This window comes from Branchiostoma floridae, chromosome 13 (genome assembly GCF_000003815.2).
Source record: "Branchiostoma floridae strain S238N-H82 chromosome 13, Bfl_VNyyK, whole genome shotgun sequence".
NCBI lineage: Eukaryota > Metazoa > Chordata > Leptocardii > Amphioxiformes > Branchiostomatidae > Branchiostoma > Branchiostoma floridae.
In genome coordinates this window covers 7611873-7638733 of record NC_049991.1, presented here as the reverse complement: position 1 = coordinate 7638733, position 26861 = coordinate 7611873, and the positions used below count along the sequence as shown (strand labels likewise).

General features: G+C 42.3%; 3 protein-coding genes across 3 annotated transcripts; 1 reads left to right on the top strand and 2 right to left on the bottom strand.

Annotated features, from left to right (window-relative positions):
- Positions 1 to 22: 22 nt before the first annotated feature.
- On the top strand, positions 23 to 25598 carry LOC118428838 (tectonin beta-propeller repeat-containing protein 1-like). Its single transcript, XM_035839065.1, has 25 exons — positions 23 to 128; positions 6861 to 7036; positions 7517 to 7650; positions 8252 to 8437; positions 8849 to 8971; positions 9487 to 9609; positions 10161 to 10338; positions 10989 to 11089; positions 11198 to 11320; positions 11864 to 12773; positions 13089 to 13243; positions 14668 to 14820; positions 15365 to 15520; positions 15854 to 15999; positions 16806 to 16933; positions 17294 to 17396; positions 17806 to 17902; positions 18683 to 18819; positions 20919 to 21093; positions 21728 to 21863; positions 22331 to 22423; positions 23182 to 23288; positions 24338 to 24421; positions 25024 to 25140; positions 25402 to 25598. The coding sequence occupies exons 2-25, from the start codon at positions 6949 to 6951 to the stop codon at positions 25546 to 25548; spliced, it is 3900 nt and encodes a 1299-aa protein (XP_035694958.1). The 5' UTR covers positions 23 to 128; positions 6861 to 6948; the 3' UTR covers positions 25549 to 25598.
- Positions 2333 to 5104, bottom strand: LOC118429421. Its single transcript, XM_035839908.1, has 3 exons — positions 4990 to 5104; positions 4009 to 4236; positions 2333 to 3600 (listed from the first exon to the last, which is right to left on the bottom strand). Exons 1-3 carry the CDS (start codon positions 5102 to 5104, stop codon positions 2333 to 2335), a joined length of 1611 nt encoding a protein of 536 aa, XP_035695801.1.
- LOC118428825 lies at positions 5097 to 6773 on the bottom strand. Its single transcript, XM_035839047.1, has one exon. The coding sequence runs from the start codon at positions 6731 to 6733 to the stop codon at positions 5126 to 5128; it is 1608 nt and encodes a 535-aa protein (XP_035694940.1). The 5' UTR covers positions 6734 to 6773; the 3' UTR covers positions 5097 to 5125.
- Positions 25599 to 26861: the final 1263 nt, after the last annotated feature.

The following is a 26861-nucleotide window of genomic DNA, read 5'->3' as shown; positions in this document are numbered from 1 at the left end:
CGCGAGAGTTCGCAGAGGTTACATGAGGTCATTAGGTTTTCGTCGTGACCTCTGACCTGACACAGCTGATGGATAGGCTCATCCGTTTCAACAACAAGATGATTCTCCAAGATTTTTGATGTCTTCAGGTTTGTAGCATCGTTTTATCTATAGATATTGGAGGGACAATCGTACAAGAAACACTTTAAAGTTCTCTTTTGTGATGTAATGTGTAGAAAGTGGAACTTGTTCCGGATTTGTTGATGTGGCAGCTCATGACTGGCTCCAGACACACTTTCACTTCTGCCTGAGGCTGTTCAAGGAAAACCCATCAGGGGAAGGGGTAAGGGGATGGGAGGATGGCTTGTATGTAAAGGGATGGGGAGGGGAGAAGTGTTGCTTACAGTGTTTGTGTAGTAGTAACCGGTTATGTGTTTGTCTGGGATTGCATGCACATTCGCTATTTGCATGTGGGGAATGCAGAGGTATTAAAGATCACTGTACATGTAAATAAGGGGAAACAAAATTTTTGCAAAACTGGCATTGCAATGAACAGTAGGTAATGAAAAGGCATTATGCTTCATCTCAAGCATTCCTTTTTGAGTTTGACATGCATTTACTTACTCAGGGGCCTTCAACGTTGACAAATTACACTTCGCTGGTACAGCTAGGACTAGCAGTAGTAGGAGACCCAGAACGCGTGCTTGCTCGGCGACGCTCGCTACTGAATGACGGGCGATACCACCGAGCGAGCAGGCAGGGGGTTATCATATCCAATTACATAGGATGTCCTTGTTTGGGCATCCTTTCACAATTGTCTATTCATGATTCAGAATACCAAGAATAAACACAATAAGGCTAGGAGCCCAGAGTGTTGGCGGTTCCATTTTTAATTCTCTTTTTTCAAAATTGGTTGATACAACATATAAGCCTCAACCCGCCAAAAAGGAAGAAAGAAACAAACAAACCGCCAACAACTGAGGGAGGTAAACAAGAAGGAATTAAATATCCTCGAACAGTTACAAGATTAAGATAAATATGACGTTAAAATATGAAACGGTACAACGGCGTTCCCAGCCGAGTGTAGTACAGTATGAACGAAAGGGTTAGGCTATTGCTATCGTCAACAATTGACAGTATGAACGAAAGATTAGGCTATTGCTATCGTCAACACTTGATGCAATGAAATCGTCGAATCTATGTTGACTTATCATGTCATACAAGTATAAGGTTAATGTAAAATACGTGCTAACCGGCTATCACTAAGGTGATGAACGTAATAAAAGTTTAAAGTACAAAATAAACTGTATTAACAAGAACTGCTAACTAAGAAAGGCCAGTACGCAGAGTGACCTGAGAATCAGGGGCTAGCCAACGCAATGAGCTTGCTCATTTTTTGAGTTATGTTAAACATAAAGGATGTAGGTAGCGCCATGTAAACTGAGATTGCGTCTGACCTCCAGTCTCCATGACGGGCCAGGAGCTCTTTCGGAACTCCTGCTAGGTATGCCCAAGTGCAGCCCCCGCGCCTGAAACTGTGGAGGGAGAATTTGTCTTCGGAGAGTCCGAGGGAGCCAATGATTTGTTTGAATCTTCTCTCGAGAATTGGTTTAGAGAGAGGTGTGATCGAGCCGTTTTGGAAGAAGGAAATAGCCGGATCGGTGGGGCAGCCGGGTACAGATGAGCGGAGGCGTCTGTACGCTTGGACGGGACAGAGTTGGGAGTTCGGCATGGCCGCCAAGGGTATTTCAATCTCACGTTCCCAGAATTGGATAGTTTTGGACCAACGCGCCCGGAGTACGAGACCGCGGTCAGTGTCAAAGACGTCGCCGATGGCGAGTTGTTTGGACGGGTCAAAGGTCGTCCTGGACTTTGGAACTAAATTTGAAGCTCTCATGAAGCTGAAAAAAAGAAAGAGGAACCCTACCCAGCATGCAAGGTCACGATCGCTGGTTAAGTCGAGCTTTGAATGGAGGCTATGGAGGATGGAAGGCGTGATGGGAAGTTTGGGTGTTGGGGTATGGGCCATGACTTTGCGCAGGCCCCGTGTGGTGATCTGAAGTTCGAACTGGCTCGGTGTCGGGCAGTCAAAGCCCAGCATTCTGTGTAACGAGCGAACCCCGCTTAGGTAGTTGAGCAGGGTCTGTGGTGATTTGAAACTACGGGACAGAAACTGCGCGTAGAGGCTGAGCAGGTGGCCGTCGGCCGGGAAAGCGGAAATGTACGCAAAACAGGAGATACGTCCTAATCTGGACTTTCAGGTTGGCGGTCGTTCCGGTGGCGTAAGCCGCGGCCTTTGTCCTGCGCAGGTCACCTTCTAACGTGGAGAGGTGACGGTTGAAGGTGGCCTCATCTAAAAGGGACATAGAAAGGTGAAGAAGTCGTCAGGTACGAAAATCTCGTGGACGACTCGGGTGTCCGTGAGTTGCAAGAACGCATCCTGGTGAGCGAGGCTGAGGTGCCAGCGGGATAGGTGATCTGCTTGACGGTTGGTCTCGCCCGAGATGTGGGTGACCTTGATCTGAAATTCCTCCCGGCTGGCAATCCACCAAAGTTCCCTAGCGCAGGCAAGCAGACCGGCGTCTTTCGCTTTGCCAGTGTTCAGAACCGAAACTGTATCGGCTGAGTCACACAGAAACTGGAGGCGTTTGCCACGCCATTTAGGGCCCCAGATCTTCGCCGCGACGACAAGCGTCAGCGTCTCGAGGTACGCGATGTGATTGTCGGCCTGGAGGATGGCGGGCGGGAATTCCTTATGGAAGTATTCGTTCCCGCAAATGCCGCCGCAGCCTGTGAGGCAAGAGTCCGTCGCGGCTACGGCATCGGGGACGGACCACGGCTCTTGTGGAATAATAGAGATGCCGTTGTAAACGCGTAGGAACGCAACCCACCATGCTAAGTCCTTATGAAACTCTTCTCCTAGCGGATAACTATGGGAACGATCCGGCATCGTGGACAAGAGGCGTAACAAACGCGAAACGAACAGTCTACTGGAGCGGACGCACTTGGCAATGTACATGAGTTTCCCGATAAGGGATTCGACGTCGCGTCTGGTCGCGGTGTCCCTGTCTTGCCACTGGAAGAGAATGTCGGACACTTCCTGGAGGCGCTGGGGGGTGACTTCAACAATCATGCGCACCGAGTCCACGCCCACGCCAACGAAGGTCATGTACGTCGATGGGGGTTCAGCCTTCTGCGCGGATTCTTCCAGGCCGAGATCCTGGATGAGCTTTCCTAGATGCTCGTAAGCGTCAGTGGCACGGTCCGGTTCGTCTGCGCCGCCAAAGTCGTCAATATAGTTCACCGCGTCATAACCGTCGAGATGGAACACGTAATTAACGGCGTCTGAAACGCGTTGAGCGAGAAACGTTGAACTTGACAAACCGAAAGGAAGCGAAGTGTCAACGAACACTAGACCTCTCCAGGTGAAACCTAGGAGCGCATAGTCTTTCGGATCAACTGGAATTTGTCTGTAGTACCGACGCAGGTCCCGTTTAAACATGAGACAGGCAGGGCCTTTCGCTACGACGATATCGAGAAAATCGTCCAGTCTCGGCAGTGTAAGTTTGAATGGCACACCATAGTAGGCGTCGGTCGGAATGCCGCTGTTTACAGACAATCCTGGAGGATAGGAAAGGTCAAGAACTATTCGCCTGTCACTCGTGTCTTTCTTAGCCACCGTTTGAAGCGGGGAGGTAGACAGTGTGCAAGAGAAAGGGTTTTGATCGAACGGACCGCACGTCGACCCGTATCCGAGTTCTTTAACAATATATCTATCTACGTGGTCGGCGAACTTGAACGCGGAGGTGTGATTCGTTGGCACTGAGTGAGGGGAGGTTGGCAAAACGTAATTTATCGGTGCGCCAAACTCTAAATAATCACAGATTTTAGCGTCAGAATAATCTGCGAGCCGTAGGCGCCAAAGCGGAATGTTGAGTCGGGACGGAACAGGTATTCTAGCGCCTAGATGGTTCGGGAGGCCTGTGAAACACACTCGAAAATGTAACTGCACGATAGGATGTGACTTGCTACACTGGGAGGGAGGCCACGGCTGTATGACCGTGGGCAGGCCATGCGGAACAGGAGCTATCAACACCGGACACGCCCCTGGCGCTAAGACAGAGCACAGTCTAGAACTGTCAGAGTGCACCACATCTGCTTGGGCCTCGTGCCCAAAGAACTGAACGCTTGGGCGAAAGGGCAGGGCCGGTAATCTGGGGAAATTTGAGTCGCCCTCCACCGGGGCGGTGTTGTTGCCTGCGGAAGCCGGACAAACAACCGAATTTTGTACACTGGCTGAATTAAGACCAGGCGGGGGAAACGTGAGACTGTCACCCAAATCCGGACTTTGCCCCGACAAGGCACGGGAAGAGTCCCGGCGGGGAAAACTGGCCGAATTCCTGACACGCTTGAATGGCGAAGGAACAGGAGGGGACTTATCATCTAAAACACGCTCAATGCCTTGGCTAGCCGCATCTGCCGTAGCGGGGTCATCCATAAGAAAGGAGTTTCCCTCACAATTGTTATGCAATAGCATTTTCGGCAAAATATAACGTACAACACTGTCATCCACAGGGCGCCCACATAATACATTATCATCAACAGGTTTCGTCTCACAATCATCAACATGCATCAACAGATCAGAATCAGATCGAACGGAACACGTACCATCATCCTGGGATGGCGCGTCACTAACAACAACAAGGCTACTATCAGCACATGGCACAATATCATCATCGATCAATGAACTAGAATCAGAATCAGATCGCACGGAACCAGCACCATCATCCGGAGATTGCGCCTCACTAACAATAACACGGCTACTACCAACACATCGTACAATATCATCATCAAACAATGAACTAGCATCAGAATCAGATCGCACGGAACCAGTACCATCATCCGGAGATTGCGCCTCACTAACAATAACACGGCTACTATCGGCACATCGCACAATATCATCATCAAACAATGAACTAGCATCAGAATCAGATCGCACGGAACCAGTACCATCATCCGGAGATTGCGCCTCACTGACAATAACAAGGCTACTATCAACACATCGCACAATATCATCATCAAACATGGAACTATAATCAGAGTTCACGATACCGTCATTATCCATCGGGACACTGCGGGAGTTTAGTCAGCTGGACTGTAGACCCTTGCCCTGGCCTCTCTGTCCCTTCCGTGGCGACTTCTTCGGGCACGCAGGGGCGCCATGGTCGTAGGACACAGCATTGTGTTGCATCAGGCAGTGGGAGCAAATGTGATGGACCTGCCCGTGTGTGGGATCATCGTGGGTCAAGTCCGTGCTAGGGCAGGTTCCTGACTGGAAATGTCGGCAGTATTTGATCGTTTGTTGCAGCTGCGTCGGCGTCTTCTGAGTCGTGCCCCGGCCGCGACTGTCCTGTGGCATTGACGGCTGAACATACAGTTTGAAAAAGTGATCCTGACGGTCCCTGTACACGGCGTCGCCCCAGTCGCACTCTCCTGACTCTATAGTACGCATTACCTCCCCGTGAAAATCTCTCACGTCTTTCCATCGGTAGCGTAAGTTGTACTCAGCGCAGGCCTGGACCAGTCGCATGCGTTCTCGCAACTCTTTGTCACCCAGTCGTCCACTATTGAATATCTTCATCGAACCAGCCACGAACTGATCAAATGATAAGTCATCGTATATCAGCCGTGCGCTAGAGAAACTAGGCAGCCCCTCCTGAGGCCACACGAGACTGCGTGCGGTGAAGGAGGAAGATCCAGACGTACGAAAGATGCCAGATGTGAGCTTACCTTTCGCCTTGCCGTTGTCATGCACGTCCCCGGCAGGTGTACTCGTGGAGGATGGCGTGCTTGTGGAGATTGGCACACTTGTGGAGATTGGCACACTTGTGGAGGCAGGCGCACTTGTGGAGGCAGGCACACTTGTGGAGGCAGGCACACTGGCGGATGCGGGCGCACCGGCAGAGACAGGCGCACTCTTGGAAGCAGGCGCACTCGCGGAGGCGATGACGGCAGTGTTGCTGATCGGAGGCTGGGCCGGCTGACCTCCGGACATCTGCAGTGCCGGGAGGCTTAACTGCTCCAAAATCCGCTCCACCGCCGATGAGGTGAGCGGGTCGCGCCGCAAGTCCTGTATAGACGTCGGTCCTGCTTCGGTTGCCTTTGGACGCACGGCGTCTTGCGTGGCAGCCAGCGGAATCTGACCCGTCGTGCTCGTAGTGGACGTGGCGGTGGAACTGGCGGGAAACTGAGGAGCCTCTTGTCGCATGGGTTGGGACGCAGGCGGATCCGACACGGAGGCTGGGGCGGGGACGATTGGATGCTGGAGGGCGACCTTCCTCGCCTGCAGGGCCTCGATCTCTCTCTGCAGTTCCAGCACACGAACCTCCTCGGCCAGCAGCTGCTTCTGAGCTGCTAGCGCGGCCGCCATGGTGGGCGAGCTCGTCACAGGCTGGGGGCTGATGGGTGACACCCTGCCCGACGCTCGACCACTGCTGACTATCGAGTCTTGCAGTATGTCAAGCCTCCTCTGGACGTCATCAAGGCAGTACGCCATGTTGTCGTCAAGTCCGTCCATGTAGCGAGCTGGTCTAACGATATGTCGCCTACCGGCCCCAGAAGCCATGAAAAAACACACTTCGCTGGTACAGCTAGGACTAGCAGTAGTAGGAGACCCAGAACGCGTGCTTGCTCGGCGACGCTCGCTACTGAATGACGGGCGATACCACCGAGCGAGCAGGCAGGGGGTTATCATATCCAATTACATAGGATGTCCTTGTTTGGGCATCCTTTCACAATTACCCGCAACTCATCACACTACAGATGTGCAAGTGAAATCATGAAATGGCTTAATGCTCTAACATTTGTCTCTTTTCCATCAGTTTGAAACCATCCGGACAGGATTTTCAGGATGACCTTATGTTGCTGTGAAAGTGTATCTCTCCACCGTGTCCGGCACAAGTGACCATCATGCCTGCCACGTACCTGTGGTCAGTTGACTCAGCTGGGAAGGTCTACACACTGTCCACTGGTGGCAGGCAGTGGGAGGAGGTCAAAGGTCAGTGGTTTAGTCCATTCCAAACTTTGGGGCTAAAGCCAATCAATCTTTTGGAAATTTATTAAAGAATCAAACAGGTAATTGGAATTCAGTAATCAGAAGATTTAAGTTCTTGTCAATTGACTTTATCCTTTATTATTATTGGTGAACCTCTTTTTTTGTATCAACAATGACATAGAATAAATAAACGAAGGTTCAAACTAAAAAATAACATAACCTTCTATCTTCTGCCTAACACAGTAACTAATACAAATTTGGTGACAAACAGCTACAAACTGCATAACTTAGCAGGTGGAAGTTTAATGATATCCAATATGACTGTGATCATAATTTCTTTAGACTATACGGTATACCATCCTAAATGTTGAATGGGAACTGGCATTTGTTGACTATTTAGCCTCTGAAAATCACCTTTTGGTACAGCACAGTATCTTTGACTTCGTCTGTCAATAATGATGCCTTAATGGCTTTATGAACCAGGTGACATAGAGTTGAAGAGAGTGTCTGCGACGGAGCTGTGTGCGTGGGGGATCGGGTGTGACCACCAGGTGTACCTGTATGTACACTCCAGCGAGGTGCCCATCAGGTGTCAGGAAGCAACATATGAGAACCAGGTGTGTAGTCATGTATGAGGGTCTGCAATCTCTGTATGATTTCTTCCATTAGGTACAGTTCGATATAGCCTGAGTATCACCCTTCATAGTGACTGATGGCTCAATACTTTTGCTTGCTAACCACAGAGCAAGCAAAGATATCAAGCCAGCAGACACTTTTGCAAGCTATTTTGATTCCTTTTCTTGAAACCTGTTGGCTCTAATTCAAGCTTTTTTAGTATATCCTTTCTGAAGCATACATATAATTGGTCACTTTCTTTGTGACACATTTTTTGTTATCCTGAATTCTTCGCTAAACATTTAACATAATTTGTATTATGAAGATTGCTCAAAAGTCACAAGGGGCATCTAGGGGCATCAAGGGGCATCTAAGTTTTGTCAGTCACTCAATAAACACAATGAAACGACCCAAGAAACTTTTTAAGTGTTGCATTCATCATATTAAGCATTGCCAGCCTTCCTTGAATCACTAAGTTGTACACTCACAGACTCACTCACTCACTCACTATCTGGTTTAGCGTCTGTTGTTTCATCAATGGACCCTCAATATTGAATGAACATGACTACAACTTGACTTTATTTGGTTCCATTTATCCTGTAGAGATGGAACCCGATGGAGGGTTTCTCAGGTCAGCACCTGTTACCTACAGACAGGTGGCACTGGAGTAACCAGCAGGGCACACAGCTGCAGCCGAAGGACAGCTGCACCCTGCCCTCCCCTCACTGGAGCTGGGAGGATGACTGGTACATCGACGAGAACATCCGGGGAGAGCCCACTGACAAAGGGGTAGGTTTAGTGACTTTTTTTTTGTTACAGTTCAATTTACTGGTCTGCATATGAAAAAGTTCAGACAAAGATAATTGTGTCAAGTTGTAAATAAGGCAGAAAGAATGATGTCTGGAATATTGAAAAAAGAAGATATTTTTTCCGTGAAAATATCCGTTCTGTTGGTGATAAATACTTATTAAAAAGTGGGTCATACCATTAGAAAATACCTCACTTTTGAATATTTGGAATCTTTTTTTTTTCAAAGCCATAGAAGCTGTAGCATTTTACTGTAATTAATGGAAATTTCCATGTGGGCTATTTCATTAAGCTGCAGGGAGCACACTTTCCTGACTGCTGCCTCCTCACCCCTGAAGTAAGAATGGATTTGCCCATATCAAAAATATAATTTTATGTGTTGTGATGTTTTAGGGATGGCAGTACGCGGTAGACTTCCCCGCTCAGTACGGCCCCAAGAAACGATGGAACTCCTGCGTTCGCCGAAGGAAGTGGATACGTTACCGAAGATACCACGCAACCGACAACTGGGCACTGGTACGCTTTACAACATTCTTGTAACAGTAGTGATTTTGTCTTCCAAGAAAATTGAACTTACCTGATTTTTCTTTGATGACTGTGTGCGTTTTTTCTGTTTCTGTCTTTTTCTACTTACCAATTTCTTTTTCTGTAAAACCTTCTATCAATCTATAAAATACTTGTCTATCATTCTCTCTTTCTCTATTTGTTCCCTCTATCTTTTACAGGTGAATGGAAAGGTGTGATACACTTTTTTATCAGTCTAAACTCTAATGATATTCATAACACACAAATCTCAAAAAAATGTTCATAATTATTCCTTAAAGTTCCCAAATTTCGTTGTCCACTTCTCTACTAACAGTAATCGATACATTTGCAAAATTTTGATTTTGACCGTATTGAAATGAATAAGTTTTCCGTAGAATCTATTATCATTAAGCCTTTTTAATCTTAAACTGTTTTTTTGTGTGATGACAAATAATTTTGTCATTTAATCTTCTTGTGGTTTTGAAAGTCTTGCTTTGATTCTTCAGATTCCAGGAGTGTTTGATGACCCCCTGAAGGAACCGTTTATAGATGTCGCCGCGGGAGGGCTGGAGTTAACGGATCAGCCGCCAGGCCGTGTGTCTGTGTGGACGGTCACCATCATGGGGAGGGTGGGTCTTAAACACTTTCTCAACATCCATTATTATTTTTCCACAAAAGATCTCCTTTCACATAGAATTTTAGTTCATTCTAAAATAAAATATAATTATTGTGATATTTTTGTGCAAAGCATTACAATCTTGTTCAAGAGTCTTGTTTGATTGTAACATGATATAAGATATGTGATTCAAAATCCACTCTAATCTCAAGATTTGTAGTACAGTTTCTATCATTTCATAGAATTAGTCGTTCTAAGTTTACTAGATCCGTTATATGTTTTTAATCAATTCCTTTTTATGTCAAGAGCCTTTCTTGTATTGTTTCAGAATTATAGGCAATTAAAACTTACACTGTAAGTCATTATCATCTCAGAATAGAATTTTCGATACAGAATTGCCAGAATGGATTCATTGATTCTCAGATCAATGCTTCTCTTACGATTTTCTGCTGGATCAATGAACTAAAAATGCAGTGTCATCTTAATATGAATGCAATGAGATAGTATTTGTTTGAATATTCAGGTGACCAAAAATTAATTTGATTTTCTGTTTGCATGGTGCAGATATTCTACAGAACGGAGGTACACGCCATGAACCCGGAAGGCGTCTCGTGGCAGGAGGTTGATAACGAGGGACGGGAATGTACGCAGATCAGCCTGGGGCCGTCCTGTCTCCTGTGGGCCGTGACCTGGGACGGAGAGGTCATGGTCAGACTCGGAATCACACGAGATAACCCCATAGGTCAGGGAACATCTCAAAAGTTCCTTTTTCTTGTAGAGTCTCAAAATATTCAAATGTACTGAAATTGTAAGGACTTATGGAAATATCAACTTACTTTCATATAGATAGGAAATTTTCTGAACTATTCAAGAACAATAATGATGATGACAATAAACAGTCATAGGTCAGGTACATGTACATGTAGTCCCATTGTCATCAACTCTTCTTTTGTAGCAAATGGTTGAGAGTTTGAATGCCAGCTGTTGACATTCACCTGACATGCACGCTATCAGGAAGGTCGTAGCCATGTGTACCACTTGTACTGTTCTTTAAACTTATTGAAAAGAGCCTGTACACAGAACCTGTAAGTGTAAATACAGTACATACCAGTAGTGTCTGTGTTGTGACTCGAGATGAAGGTCTTTGACGCAGGTTAAACAGACTTCAGAACTGCAGAGCTTTATTGTGATCTCCTTGGATAATCCAACTCATGGAATGAGGTCACAGCCTCAGGACTGGTCTACTACAGCCTCAGGACTGGTCTACTACTAAAATAGGGGGGTTTCAGTACTTAATTATAGGTGGGTTCATAACAGTCTGTCTTCTCTTTCACAACCAGTGGAAGATTATTTGTGTTGTCACAGTGAATGATTATGTGTTGTCCTTTCCAGGCACATCCTGGAAGGTAGTGGCCCCCCCGCAGGCGGACGTCCACTTTCTGCAAGTCTCAGTCGGGGTCAAGGGTGTTTGGGCTGTCAGCAGAGGTGACAAGGTCAGGACATGTAATTTTTTTTATGCATTTGTGAATTATAGTGAAATCTATCATTTTTACATGGACTTTTCCTGAATAAAAAATCTATTTATGATATAATTTGAACAGGTGTGGTCCAGAAAAGGTGTAGATGCCACACGAGGAGCAGAGGACCAAACAGCGCTGACAGGGAGTGCGTGGGTAGAGATGGTGGGAGCCATGGCACTCATATCTGTGGGACCAAATGACCAGGTCGGCACAGATCATTATGTGATGTTTGTTGGTGTTTCTATTTGTGCTTGTGTTTTTTTACTAGTTTACTGACCCAAGAGACCACTTCTGGGAAATGAACTAAATACAGGACTGGAGCTACCGGTAAACTGGTATTCAGCCCTATTACAGCTCCCAAGTCTCTTCTGTCATCTATGCAGATACTTATTTCAAACAGCATCTCTTTTCCCTGCGTCAGATCATCAAGATTGAGAGAGAAGCTCAACTCACTAATAATATCTAACTTTCCCAATAGCATAAGCAGGGGTTAGCAATGCTGCTCACTTGAGCAGAGGTCTAAATTTACTTTTGTCTGTCTTGTTGGAAAATCTTAAACCTTTGATACAAAGATGTATGCATATGTATGTTTGTATGATGTTGACATTGAGTGAAGCACTGTTAAACTGTTGAAAAGGATTTGATGAATAAAAAGGAGTGTTTCATGTTGCATGCTCAATTTTTTGACATATGAATAGACTTTCTTCAAGTTTTTTTCAAGATGTTCTTTTTTATTCTGTATGATAGGTGTGGAGCCTGGATGCCAACGACAGGTACATGGTTTATTTCCGCAAGGGGGTAACCCCCTCTGAGCTCAGCGGGAAGACATGGAAGGCGCTGGAAATCAGCAAGGGGGGTCCTGCATCCATGGACAGCAGTGTTTCAAGCAGCATGTCTGATATATACAGCCAGAGCAACATGCTGTCCTCCCAGATGGACAGGCTGCAAGTAGCATCAGATTCCCTCCCTGACATTGAGCCTCAAGCAAGTATACCGAACCTGGCATTAGATTTGTCTACAGGTGACCACAGTGCTCAGAAAGGTGGCGAAATAAGTGGGAAATCTGAATACGGCCAGGATACAAAAGAGGCTAGTACAGCAAGTGAGGCAGGGGATTCACAAAAATTCAAAAGCAAAAAAGAAGGAGAAGAAGACAACACAGAAAGAAAAGCATCACAGGAAAGTTACAATCCCGACATATCAGATACTGCTGTTGACTTTGCTGGGGATTGTGTACCACAGAAAGAAGTGACCGAAACTGAAAGGACAAGAGAAACAGCTCCGATCGGCAAACCAGAAAACACAAATGCGACAATAGAAGGAAGTTCTGAAAACAACACCAACGTGATATGCGGATCTCAGGATTCTGGAATATCCAAAGGAAACATGGCATCTTCAACAGAGAGCATGGACGCAAGAACTTCAGATGGCAAACGAAATCCCGTCTTGGAAAAGTTGCAACAAGAAGATGGGAGCCAATCGGAGAGCAGCGGAAGTCGCAGAGGGTCTGTGACGTCGTTCAGCGGGATGGACATGTACGCGGATCTGTACCAACCGGACCCGGCATGGGTGTGGGTTAGCGGGGGAGGATGTGTGATTGACACGTTCACGCAGCCCAACTGGTTCACTGCTGCACCCTCCCATACTAGTGGCAGGGGTAGGCATTGTATCTTGTCACACATAGATTGTTTAGTACTTGTTTATATTTTCTGCAAGAAGTTGTAATCAGCTATTTTTCTAATTGACTTCCCTTTTAAATCCCTGACAATAACTTTTGACATGGTTATTTTCTGAATGCCAGCAAGGAATAAAAAAAATCAATATTGGAATGAAAGCTTTGACAAAAAATAGTTAAACATTATGAACTCTTGATCTTACAAAGAAACATGAAAAGTTTTCAATAAGGTTATATTCTAAATCATTTGCAAAGTATATGGCAATTTCATAATAATTTTGATAATTTTGTTTTCAGGAAACTCTGTGCTTGGTCCTTTGGACAGTTTGGCCATCTGGGGCCAGGTGCAGATCAACGATGCCCCCTGGAGGAAGAGGGTATTACTACAGCTGCATGAAAGGGCAACAAAAGAGTTGCAGCCATTCCAAGACTATGAACAAGCTGTTGAAAGGGTGGGTTCTCTTCTATGTTCTTCTTAGTATGAGAGAGCATATACAGATAAAAACATGCCAAATCAAATGTATTTTTCCCTGATGTTCATGTATTCAGTAAAGGTATATGGTAAAGAAGTATGACAAAATACCATAGATTTGAAGTATTCATTGCACTAGTTAAAGTCAAACTGTCATTTTGGTTAACATTGTGAACTCTGTACTGTGAACTGTAACATGCATTGGCATAATACCGGTAGTAAGACTTATACCGGTAGATTAAAAATACTGGAACTTAAAGAGATCTACACATGCAACAATAGTTATTTCTGAGCTGTGCACACTTCAGACATGTAGGTGTCCAATACATCATTTACAAAGCATCGATAACAATGCATTCGAAGACAACAAGGCCAAAAGTTTTCAGTATCTTTTTTCGAGGTAGGCAGCTCGTCGTGGGACGAGCACACTGTCACATTCATTGCCAAATTTATAGATCATAATTACACATGCTCACGGCACAAGACGAACATGATTCAACAACAATCTTGAATTTCTGTTGGTGACCTACAACTCATGTAAAAGTGTGAAGAACCGTTGCATAATAGCCCGGATCTACGACTGAATGGGCAAAATTGAACGTACGCAGCCATTTTCCCGCCATTTTTGTATCTACGCTAGCAGTGAAGTGTTACGTCATAGCGGTTGTGACGGACAGGAGTTAAATGAAAATTCTTGACAGTATACGTCCGTTTTCTCATGACATTTTGTATGCTCATGCAGGTTTATGTTTTATGCATTTACTGACAGAAAAGGAAGGAACATCAGAGGATGTATAAATGTACATAGCGGCAGTTAATTGTGCCGTGTTTCTTCCTACCGGTATTTTTACCCCCTCCCAACCACGCGCCCGTTCGCCGTGTAATTCCGTGGCGTGTTACAATTACAATATTACGCTTTTAGCAGGACAAGAGTGGCAGAAAAGTTACACAGAAGAAGTGGCAAGGGTAACCTATAACAGCAACATGTAACTGGAGAAAATGATGCGTTGACAATTTGTCAAATCAGTATGGCTAGAGAAATCGTCGTAAACGTACTGGTATTATGATAATAGATGTTAATGTTATTTGCAAACGTTGCATGTAGTACATATAACACTAGTTCACTTTTATCCGTGAGGTAACCTATATCCGTTTGTTATACATTGTAAATGGAGTATGAAGTCGATGGACGGGGGTTTCAAACAGTTACTACAATATTTTAAAAACATTACATTTTGATATAAGGACGGATATAGGTTACCCCAATATTTAACGCGTGATGTCTTTTCATTCAAACACCTACAAATGTATGTTAGGGTGAAAGTTGTAGGGGGTGTCAGAACATAGGGGTATCAGAATGCCTTGTAAGATGAGACAGAATCTTTTTGATACCTGATTCTACAGACATCTTGGATTAAGAAGGGCAGCCTGCAGTACTGGAGCGACACCAAGCCTCACCGCTGGGTGGACTGTCGGCTACATCTGGAACAGAGCTCGGGGAAGGGTCTGCACGACTGCAAGTTCACCTGCTACTACAAGTACTACGACTCCGAGAAGGTGAGGGCAACCTTTGTATTTGTTTATTCATTATCCATTGTTCATCAATCACATTAAAGGTGTCAAGAACATGGCCATTCTGATCATGAATTTCATGATATTAGTTGCAAAGCATAATATATTGGTTTCACATATCAGAAGCAATAGATATTAAGAACAATGTACATAGAAACAGATGAGGTAGGGGAATATTGTATGATGAGGTAAGAAAGAGTCTTAGGTGGTCACTACAGACAGGATACTTAATAAATGTCTTAATGGCAAAAAGTCTCAAAGGTACCGCAACCTGTCACATTGGCCAGGTGGCTCTTATGTAGAGATGGCTTCTTGCATAGCACTGTACTTGAAAAAATTATTGTACAAGTTGTATACTGGTAGTGCAGTTTCTCCTGAGGTATGTGCTGCAATGTTTGAATGTTTTTTTTTTCGTTTTGAAACTCAAAAGAAAAACTTACAAATGACATACACAAAAATACTTGATACCTTTGAAATATTTTGTCATATTTTTGTCTTATTTCTCTTTTTTTTTTTCAAAACTGTGCAGTATCTCCAGTTCCCACTGAGTGAGATCGTCTGTGTTCTGAGGGTGAACCATGGCGGGAACCAGCGCCCGGTCCTCGCTATCTACACCGCCAAGAGAACCGCCAAGAAGGTTCCCGTCAGACTGGCGTGCTCAACCGAAAAAGAACTCGAGGATTGGGTATGACATCTATGATTTATGAATATGAATCAGATCTGATGTTGAATTGCCTGCATTGTAGCAGTCTAATTCTAAACAATGCAATCAGAGACAAAAGACTTCACCCGCTGAAATGGTGTCATCTGACAGCTGAGAACACAGACAAGGCAAAACAATGCTTAGTTCCCTGGAATACATATCTTTGGAAGGACTATTTATGGACAAGTACTGGACCTTTTGCATTTTGCATCTTTAAGTTTTGATGCCTCAGTCTTTCTAAACTTGGAGCCCACTTTGACGATTTGCCTCAGTTAGAATTTGTCAATTTTCTTCATTTGTGTCTTTTACATCCAGTTGACAGGCATCAGCCTGGCCTGCTGTGAGTTGCAGGGCTGCAAGGGGGCGCCAACGAACAGGGCAGTGTGGTCCACCACCTGTAGGGGAGACATCTTTGTCTACGAGCCCACTCATGACATGGAAATAACGCCTGCCAACCAGATGTAAGATAATTGCTTATAGTTCTTGCTTTATTTTGATCTTTAGCTTTCTTGCATTTCAGGTAGGGAATTCACAATATGTTGATGTTAAATTGACAGTGATTTGCTGAACAAAAATATAAGTTATAAACAAAAAGTACAACTATCAGCCTTTTTCCCACCAACTTTCAATCACTAGAAATTATCGTGAAAGTTGAATGTGATTATTGAAAGAAGAGGAGGAAGAAATGGAGCAAAAGATCATCATTTGTGGGTGTTCAGACTAAGTCCATTTAGAGTTAGTGCTTCTTCATGCAGTTCCATCTTTCATAATACAACAGCAATGTAACGTTAGTTCTCCTTTATCCATGTCGTAACCTATATCCGTTGTTAAAAAATTGGGGATTTAGGGATGTTATTTTGACAGGCGTTGCTTTCAAATTGCAAAACAGCAATACTTTGAAAATATATGTATTGCAATTTGAAACCCCCTTCCGTTGACTTGATATCCCTAAATAGCCTGTTTTTAAGAACAACGAATGTAGGTTACCCCACAACGGTGAAGTAACGTTATATGTATTGGAAATTTCTTTCTCATAAGGAGTAATGTCTCACCTGATTACCTTTACCCAATAAGACATCTTCCTCAGAGCTTCTAACTGAAGTACTGCTTCTCACCGCTATAATATATAAGTAGTCAATGTAGGTGGTGCTTTTGCCAGGAAGAAGAAATGAAAATGATGATACAGAAATGTGATACACATTTCATAACCTACAGAGGTTGGAATAGTTTTAATGTTAAGTTTGTGTATTCACTTGTAAACCTGTAGGCTCTGGAGACAGATGGGTGGACACCTGAACATGGTGGAGTGTGGTGGAGGGGGCGTGGTCTGGGGCGTCGGCTTTGATGGTACAGCCTGGGTCTACACTGGGGGTTATGGGGGAGGCATGTTTAAAGGTGAGCATGTCAGGAATATTGTAGTTTACTACTTAAAGTTTCTACTACTTACTACAACTACTTAAAGTTTACTACTGAAATCTACTTAAAGTTATGTGAGCCAGGACTGTACAGAATACATTGTAACCAGTAACTGACTGAAGCCATGAGACTAGCTAAATATCTTCTGAGATGTAAAGAGGCAAAGATACAAATAATCTTTTTTGTTGTTACAATTTTTCAAGATGACATAACAAAATTGATCATTGACAAGGATTTACTTACAATAGTTTAGATTGCAGTATTGATATAGAATTCTCACATCAACTTTTCTATTGTGTTAATATGTTTGATAACAATTTCAAGGGTTACTTGTTGTAGGTATAGCCAGCAGTCCCGGAGGCATCCATACCCAGACTGATATGAAGTACATCTATATCTATGAGAACCAGAGGTGGAATCCCATGACAGGCTTCTCCGATAGGTAATTGCATACATATACCATCATATAGATTCGAGTACTAATAAATAGTATTGTCATCTCCAAAGTAAGTTTTAGAAGAGTTTTTGGCAACAATGGGTAACTGAGTGACACTGTATACAAGTGTCTGAAAGCGATGGAAGATCTACTGTAACATTATATATTTCTATAGTCTTTGAGATCATTGCAAAAACCTACCTAAAGACTACAATGTACTTTTAGTTGGTGATGCTTTATATCAGTTCCTCTTGTATGCAATAGAATATGTATGTAGCAGTAATGCCAAAAATTTGCTAAAGACAGTCTTAACATGATCCTCATTTAGTAAGAGCCTCAGGATAGAAGACTAGGATAAGCTAACTGTGAAATTTTGTTCACATTGTTCTTTAAATTTTTATTCTCTTTCTTACAGAGGATTCCCCACAGACAGATACATGTGGAGTGACATCACAGGGAGACAGGAGTGCACCAAGGAGGGTACCAAGACACCAACAACAGAGTGGCACTGGGTAGGTCTCATCACCATTGTCATCATAATGTAAATTCATACAGGCATTTAATGTAAAAGGCTTTATGTTTGCGCAAATTTAATTTTGGGTAGATAGAAAATGGATTGTTTGATGTGGTAAGTTTGCAGTTTTAAAATTTGGGGGGTAATGGTAAAACAGGCAGAAAATAGAACATTTATTTTCCTAGCAGTTCTAAGTTTGCTAAAAGCTAGGGGTCACTGAAAACTGTGAGCATAAAATGTCTGCAAAAATTTCCATTTTTACAGCAATTTCACAAGTGTAGTTGATTTATGAAGTTGTTGTTTTAAGTCTGCATGGCAAGCAATTCTGTAGTCAGACAGAACAAGTCTATACACGGTAGTCAGACAGAACTTTTCAACTTCAACATGTCACTTAGATCAAGACTTGAAACTAAGGATTTATAGATGGGAGACAGACCTCTATAATACATTTAGCATCCATATCTCTGTTGACAGAAACTGCAAACTATATCTCTACCATATTGAAGATTTTCCACTGTCATACAACACCAAAAATTGGTTACCTCAAATTTTCAGTCGCACTTAGGTCGACCTTCTTCAGGAGTGATGATTCAGTTTCTCTGATCATGTGACTTAGAGGCACGTGACTCGAGTAACGAATCATAAATGCCAGGCAGGCGATATTGGCCCCCGTCTCTGTTGAGTGTCGGCTGGCATGCTCATGCTTATATCTCTACCAGTAGAATCAGTGATTTTGCAAGGTTGTAACCTTAACCTTGACATATACAATGTTGATTAGGTAAGTGAATGGACTATCGACTACAAACCACCAGGGGGCGCCGATAAGAAGGGCTGGCAGTACGCGACAGACTTCCCCGCCACGTACCACGGGTATAAGGGCTGGAACGACTACGTTAGGAGGAGGAGGTGGATGAGGTTAGTGTTTGGGAGGAAATTTCTTTTTAATTAGCCCTGTCAATGTTAGCTACATGCATTGTTGGGTTACAGGTATGATTGTGGACCTTTCTCATGCATACATGTACACAATATTGTACAGTCAATCATGTGTTATATGATGTAGGTACAATTCACTATACTAAGGGACCGTACGGCGTTTAGTGAGGGGGGAGGGCCGGTCGCCAGAGGGTCGGGTCAAAAAATTTTTGCATGGCCCTCCCCCCAGGTAAATTTTTTTTTGCTAGGGCCTCCCCCCAAGACAAAATATTTTTGCTTGGCCCTCCCCCCTCCTATCAACTTTGAAAAAAAATATTCAAGACGCCAATAAAACACTGCGCTCCCGCATTCGGAAATGTGCTTTGCGTCATACTTTTTCATGATTTTCATCGAGAAGCAGATCTCTCACCCCTAGTAAAAAAAAGGAAAACAGAATGGCTCAAAATATCTGCTTAATAGAGGGATAAATATCTGCTTCATAGAGGCATAAATATTTGCTTTATAGAAGCTATTTCATTGTTTTGATATTAAAACAACACCTAAAAAGCATTTGTACCTGGATTTCTAGTAGATTTGCGCCACGAAGCGGCGCGCGCCCCGCTCCCTAAATAGTATTTACGTATTGCAAGCTCGCGGGCCTGAGCGGCTTGACGTAAACTATTTTCAATTTACATATATTTTGGACTTTTTCTTGGTTCTGTGGTGGTAATAACTTACAGTAAATCGGGGGGAAAAATGAAAACCAAAACAACAGCACGATTCGACTTCCAAAACTGTAGTGGGGAGGGGGGCACCGACGCGTGACGCTGATTTTCCCACGGCGGGGTAAGACCGGTCGTCTCTCTCTAGCCGCCGGCGGGCGTGAGACCGCAGACTTGCAGGAGATCTTTTAGAAATGCCACGCTTTTTTTGCCACGATTTCCTGCATTGCTTTTTTATGGGAAAATTTGCTGGTTAGAGGACATTTCTATGAAAAAAAAACACGAGGGTTTCAAGTTTTTGAGAACGACGTTCCGAACACCATGTTCGGCGCCAAAGGCACGAAGAATCGCAAGGTAGGTCCGGGAGAATTTTGAAATCTTGACCCTCTTAAAAGCTATTTCCTTCAGTTTGAGGAGATATTTTGCTGACAAACAAAGCTAACTTTAATAGCATTTCAATTTAGAAATACAAAATTAAATCCCCCCCGAACACATTATCACGATGTCGGTCATCAAAGGCGCGAGGCCGGTCACGTCAAAAGGGATCGAGGGAAATTTGCAAATATTTACCCTCGCGCTCTGAAACGCCATTTCTTACATTTTGAGGGCAATAAGACGGGTAAATTTTGCTGGCAGACTAATCCAGAGTTTAATAACATTTCTGTACGTGAAGTGAAGAAGGTTTTCGAGGGCGTCATGCATAAGCCCCGCCCCCTCCCTTTCGCATTTTCACTGTATCCCGAGCGCCAACCTCGGGCGATCCCTTGCAGAGGTCCAGAAAATTTTTGAAATCTTGACCCTCTGAAACGCCGTTTCTTGGCTTTTAAGGGACATATTTTGCTGGCAGACCAAGCTATTTTTTTTTTGCTTGGCCCTCCTCCCAAGTAAAAAAAATTTTGCTAGGCCCTCCCCCTGGCAAAATATTTTTTTGCTTGGCCCTCCCCCCCCTGGCGACCGGCCCTCCCCCCTCGCTAAATGCCGTACGGTCCCTACTAAGTTTTAAAATTTTATTTTTCTTATATTTTAGTCTAGAATACTTTATGGAGACACGTAAGAACGGCTTGGAATGTGACCCTTTACATAGCCAAAAATCTTATACATGCAAACTATTTTCAGAAAAAATTACCAGAAGCATCAAATGAAGTCAAAATGTTACATTGCCTTTCCTATGATTATGCACAACCATGTACATGTCTACATTATAATTATTATTGTTGATTATAGTATTGTATGATTGCATTATTTCAGTGAAATCTTCTATAACAAGCTCCAATTCTTTATCAGTATAGGATGATGGAGATAACAAAGATGTTCAAAAATCAGCAATGATTTCTGAGTAATATGATTTAGACATTTTTTATTTCTCTTCTTGATGACCAGGAAAGCGAAGATCATTACCACAGGACCTTGGTTGGAGGCCCCGCCCCAGCACTTGAAGGACATCTCCGTCCAGGTCGACCAACCAGAGAGCAGCACAGACCCCATTGCATTGTGGGCCATCAGTGTGAATGGTGACGTCCTGTGCAGAATGGGTGTCATCCAGGACTTTCCACAAGTAAGACTTATTGGGCAGTTGCTTTCGTCAAACAATTTTGTGGAGTCGGCCTTTTGGAAGGCAAAGACAACAGAACAAAGTACGCATAACAACCTTTTCTAAAACAAGACAGCTCAATTTTGTACGACACACCCATGCATAACATTGGTAATAGGAAGTCTTAAAGTATTCTGATTGCTGCAGCTCACAATAATGTCACTAAGAGGCACTAGTGTGTGGTGAGACTGATATTCCCTGCTCCTTGAAGATGCCCTATAATGATCTTAATTTTGGGTTAACTTATCGTATGACAAATGTGACACTTACTGTAGCTTAGGTTTCTTTCATTCATTCATTAAACAGACAAAAAAGCTAGCTGACAAAAATTGACAATATACAATTATAGACCTAACATGACACACAATAAGCACGACAATTTAAAAGACAAAAGGAACACCCCAAACCAAACAAATTGTTTTACCAAAAATGGTGTACAACATGTGTGGACCCCATACATAAATTTGTAGTGAAAGCAGGGGAATTCTGTGCTTTCCATAAAAGTTCAATAATATTACAAGACTTATGATGATGAATTATGATCATGTACAAATGAACGTTAAAATCTTGTAACATGTTGTTTCTACCTCACATCCAGGGTGTGTCCTGGTTACATGTGCCCACAGACCAGCCCATGACATCAGTCTCCGTGGGGGGGAACAGCAGAGTCTGGGTGACAGCACAAGATGGGTCCGCCTTCTTCAGGAATGGGATAACCAAGAAGGAGCCACAGGGTCAGGGTCTTTTTCATTCATGGTTGTTTGTATCACAGGTTGATGGATTTGTGAATAATAATAATAGCTATAACCTCCAATCATTATGTGTTTGTTTTCTGGCTTGAGTACTGGCATTCTTATTCCAAAATGCTATATATACATACTTCTATGTAATACTATTTTATATAATCTTATTAAAGAACATAGGAAATTGTAGTCACTGTAATGCTTCACGGGGTAATAACCTATATTCTTTGCTTTTAAAATCGGTATTTATTGGGGATGACGGACAGTGTTTTCCAACAGCAGCAATTGCAAAGTACAAAATATAATACCTTTTGAAACTGTCCGTCATATCTTTAAATTTTAAATACCTGGTATTTAAAAGTGCTTTTAGGTACATGTAAATACATAATTATACATGTATGCTACCTCCCAGATACATAGTTTCAACTAGTGTCTAAGTTTTCTTTTCCATATTTTAGGCACATGCTGGTTCCACATCCCCTCCCCACATACCCGCCCCCTGGTGCAGGTGTCAGTGGGACAGTCTTCTGTTTGGGCTGTGGACAAGCTCCGTAAGTCTTCCACTATCCTGCAAACTCATCTACTTTTGTGGTTGTTATATTTAGCAGCAGGAAGGGAAATGCGGTTTTCTTAGTACTGTTTTAGATTTTGCACTTGAAACATTTCTAGAGTTCACTGGTCATAAAATAAGATTTAGTCCCTATCAGATTCAAAGTGCCGTGAGTTACTGCAGAAACCACAAAATAAAACAAAAAACAAAAGTTTCAAGATTTTGCAGCATTGAATCAGAGCAGGTGGAACAACTTAAATGTTTTCGTTTCTGTGTGTCAAACTGTTGCAACATAATCCAGTTCATTAGCTGAGTTGATTGAAGACTAATCCTCTTGTTTGTGGTAACATGACATGCCCAGAGGATATTTTTTATTTCAAAGCTTTAGAGCACAGGAAGTCCTGGAAGTTGAAGATATGACCAACGAAATACATTCAGGAATTCTTAATTTTGGGCCACTCTAATATTCATGTATATTCATTGTAAATGGGGGATATTGAGACAAAGATATTTTTTATTAAAATCATTATATATTTATGGTAAAAGTTTATGCAGATAACAGTATGGTTTTACATGTTTCACTGTTATATCATTTTACATAACAGTGTCTATTTTTATTTCAATCTTGTTCTCTCCTCCTATATATTTGTGTAAACATATATTTACAGTAACTCTTAATGTTAGTCTGTAAAGAAAAGTTTTGTTTCTTCACATTATGAAGTGTTTTTGCTTGTTTTACAATTGTTCTGCCCCATATAGAAAATCTGTGGTTTAGGACGCAAACCGAACCTAACTACCCCCAGGGCACCACATGGTATCACCTCAGTCCCAATGTCCAGAAGGTAACGGTTGGACCACAGAACCAGGTAAACAGGGGTGCTCTTTTCTCTCTCCCTCTTTTTATTTTATTTCCTGTCCTCCAGATTGGTTGTGGTTTAGGACTCAAGTCACTCCTACTTTTCCTGAGGGTACAAGGTGGGACTATCTCAGTCCTAATGTCAAGAAGGTGTCCGTGGGTCCACAAGACCAGGTAATGTTCATTTTTTTCACAATTTTGCACAACTTTCTTTAACACCTGCAATTTTCACTTTAATTTTTTTAAACCTGGGACGTTCATCTCAAAACATCAAGGTTTGCTGCTTGAAAAATTGAAAGCAAACTATCACAAAGAGGATTAGGCATTGTAATATTGGACATGGATGAATTAGGAGTTAAAATTTATTTTCATAACGGCTACAAACAATACACTATCGGATGAAATTTTAAGCTACAAAATCATTTTTCACTCTAAACATATGCGCATGCTGCTTATTGCACACCTCAAACAATCAATGTACTTCAAATCCTGTGAAACCTTGTCTATCTCTTGCAACAGTACATTGTAGCTCTCTTATCAGCTTTTCTTGCAAACCCTTTATATTGCACACTAAGGCAAACTGCTTCATTTTACATAATTATTATTACTAACCATGCAGATTATGCTTGACAGTCAATTGTCTCTTTTCAAGGTAATTTAGAAAGATTTTTCAAAACGTTTTGGGTCATAGGTCGATCCAATACTCTAAGCACATGTACCCATAAAGTACCTACATCATCTAGCATATTAGTCAGCCAATCAACTACAAAATTATGCCCCTATGTTAAAATTACACCCAAATACCCCCTCTTAACTCCCTATGTTCCAACACTGTGACAGTACATTGTTCAATGTTCCAACACCCCAATATATGTTTGTAAACCACATGTTTGACACCCCTAAACCACTACCTCCAAAATTTTATTTGGCCGAGTCTGTCTATGGCTGGATGATGACATTAAACATTCTATGGTTTGTAGTACCTTACAATCATGTGCTTTGAAAATGGGAATAACTGGCTTGATTTGATAATTCTGCTAAATGTGCTTGGGTGTTAAGGTGTGGATAATAGCTGAGGACAGTCCAGAGAAGGGCACGTGGATTCCAATGGCAGACAAGGTCATGGACAAGGTCAAAGAAAAGGTGCTAAATTTGGTTCCTTAGATTTAAATATGTGAGTGTGTGTTTGTGTGTGTGTGTTTGTGTGTGCGTGTGCATGTGAGTGCTGGTGTTTGTGCATCTATGTATGTGGATGTTTGATCTGACTTGCAATTGTATATTATGCACCTTCGCTACCTTGCAACAAACTAAAACAGTCATGACTTTTATGTTTTACTTTTCTCTTGCTCCATAGAATGCTTACAAATACTTTCCACTTTTCTGCTTCATTTTCCCAGATTTAACCAGACAATATGCACACTTACATGTACATGTATTAGATTTAATGTACAATGTAATTCAGACCACACTTTATATGCATACTCAGATTCTTAAAGTGCACGCTGTTCACTTTTACAAATTTTCAATGTACATATACATTTTCTATGCATCTTTAGGTTTGTAAAATTAAGCATACGACTATGTTAAGTTTTGTGGGGTTTTTTTACGTTTTGTCTTTGATAATCATTTCACTGTTTGTACCAAAATTATTAAAGATGTCCAAAATGTTAAATTTTCAAGTTAAGAAAATTAATTGGATCTTATCATTACAACTTGTCTTTGACTGAAATGTTTATTTCACGCAGGTATGGGTGCTGCAGGGGTACGTCCCCCCAGGGTCACGTGGGGTCGTAGGTCACAGGTTGGGGGTCAAGATACCAGAGATCCCCATTGGCAAGACCTGGGACACCCAAGGCATCGGGGTATGTATTTTGTTTTGATGAAGGTTAGACATCCAGGTAATAAGAAATGCCAAAAGCAGTTACTCAAGCAACTGGATATGATTTTGGAAATGGTCAGACGTTTCAGATGGCATCCACTATCTTTCGTCAATGACACTGAATTCTGCTATTGAGGATTCAGGAATGCAAGGATGACATATTTTTGCATAAAAACATTTCCACAGTGCAACATGTACAATTTTTTGTGCAATTTAGCAACAAGTACCATTTTTTTTCTCTCAGGGAGGGTGGATCCATCTAAGTGTAAGAGCCTGCACAGTTCAAGATCCTCCCACAGGGGTGTGCACGGATGATGCAGCAGCCACCATTAAGGGTGTTCATGAAGAAGAAGATGCCAACAGTCTTTACAGCAGCCAACCTGTGTGCTAAAAAGGGATACATATCATGGAACACCCGAATCATGTTTGCAAAATATTCCGCTACATTTCTGTTAAAAGAGTTTGAATTTTGGAATCGAATTTGGTGATAGTTTCTTCTAGGAGCAGTGTACCCAATTTTGAGCATGCTTCCTGTCCAAAATGTTACTTGTACTTTGATATATGGAATATGGAAGAGATGTGGAATATATGAGCATACAAACAATATTAGGTAAGATTCATGTGTATATGCATGTATTGTGGTATTGTAAGAAGTGAATACTTGTAGCTTTCTTTTTTCTTCCCCGTTGACTATGGTTGAAGACTTGAAGCACTGCAACACAAGATAGGTAAAAGTGCAATACAGCTTTACTATGGCTTTATTAAGGGCATGCATATCGGGTACATTGGGCCTCCCCTACTTTTCTTGTGTGTTGGGTTCTTTACATGCAGAGGTTTGAGGCTAATGCTTGAAGCTCCCCCATACACTGGGCTTCTGGCTTCATATAACCATCTGAAATGACATTGTTGTATTGTGCCATAGGGAAATTAAGATTTTAGTGCAATTTATTGAGTTTATGTATCTGTATCACTGTACAAAAGTAGTTTAGTGCTATATGTATGATACACTTGATATGATATAACCATTAGACATATATGTATATATTGAGAGACAGTATCCATTATGGTAAATATATATATTAATTATATATGATATAAAAGTTTCAGAAGACAGAAGTTAGCTTTCAAGGAGGTATTAGTACAATGTATATTTTCCAGATGAAGTTGATATGGAAAATATCAGTGTAGTTGACAACATGACATTGGAATTTATCCATGACACATGATTATATTTTTAGATGACAGACATATAAAATCTGTGTTATATTTCTTCAAGGAGGTTAAAGAATAGAATGATTTTTTTCATCTCCTTTGTTTACACAAAACATTGCATGCGAAGCATTCTTAGGTACATTGTAAAGGCCACATGAAGTGAATTAAATGGATGACCTCCATTGTTGACTCCAAATCTAATGCAAGAGCAAAACAAAACAAGATGGGCAAATAAATCAAATAAATTGAAGTGGCAAAATGAGGTCTCAAGACCAAGAATTTTTTATTATTCATCCCGTTTTCAAGTAGTGTAGAAAGTGGCAATTGTGTGAAAATCATAATCATGTTTCTCTTTCCAACTGTACTCAAGGCTACTTCATGCATGTGTCACTGCTACAACTACACTCCAGCCAACCACACTTGTGTTACTTCTATATATTAAAGTAACTGTGTGACATAGCTCCCCATTTTAACAGTGTTTGATAATGTCAT

What these genes read in the sequence shown, in the direction of transcription:
- LOC118429421 (XM_035839908.1), bottom strand. Translation starts at nt 5,104, where the DNA reads ATGGATAATGACGGTATCGTGAACTCTGATTATAGTTCCATGTTTGAT. An exon ending in GGCGCAATCTCCGGATGATG is followed by an intron (nt 4,237 to 4,989) that starts GTACTGGTTCCG and finishes CGGCTTCCGCAG; the next exon opens with GCAACAACACCGCCCCGGTG. An exon ending in GTGGCCTCCCTCCCAGTGTA is followed by an intron (nt 3,601 to 4,008) that starts GCAAGTCACATC and finishes CCTATCCTCCAG; the next exon opens with GATTGTCTGTAAACAGCGGC.
- LOC118428825 (XM_035839047.1), bottom strand. Translation starts at nt 6,733, where the DNA reads ATGATAACCCCCTGCCTGCTCGCTCGGTGGTATCGCCCGTCATTCAGT.
- LOC118428838 (XM_035839065.1), top strand. Translation starts at nt 6,949, where the DNA reads ATGCCTGCCACGTACCTGTGGTCAGTTGACTCAGCTGGGAAGGTCTAC. An exon ending in GCAGTGGGAGGAGGTCAAAG is followed by an intron (nt 7,037 to 7,516) that starts GTCAGTGGTTTA and finishes TTTATGAACCAG; the next exon opens with GTGACATAGAGTTGAAGAGA. An exon ending in CAACCGACAACTGGGCACTG is followed by an intron (nt 8,972 to 9,486) that starts GTACGCTTTACA and finishes TTGATTCTTCAG; the next exon opens with ATTCCAGGAGTGTTTGATGA.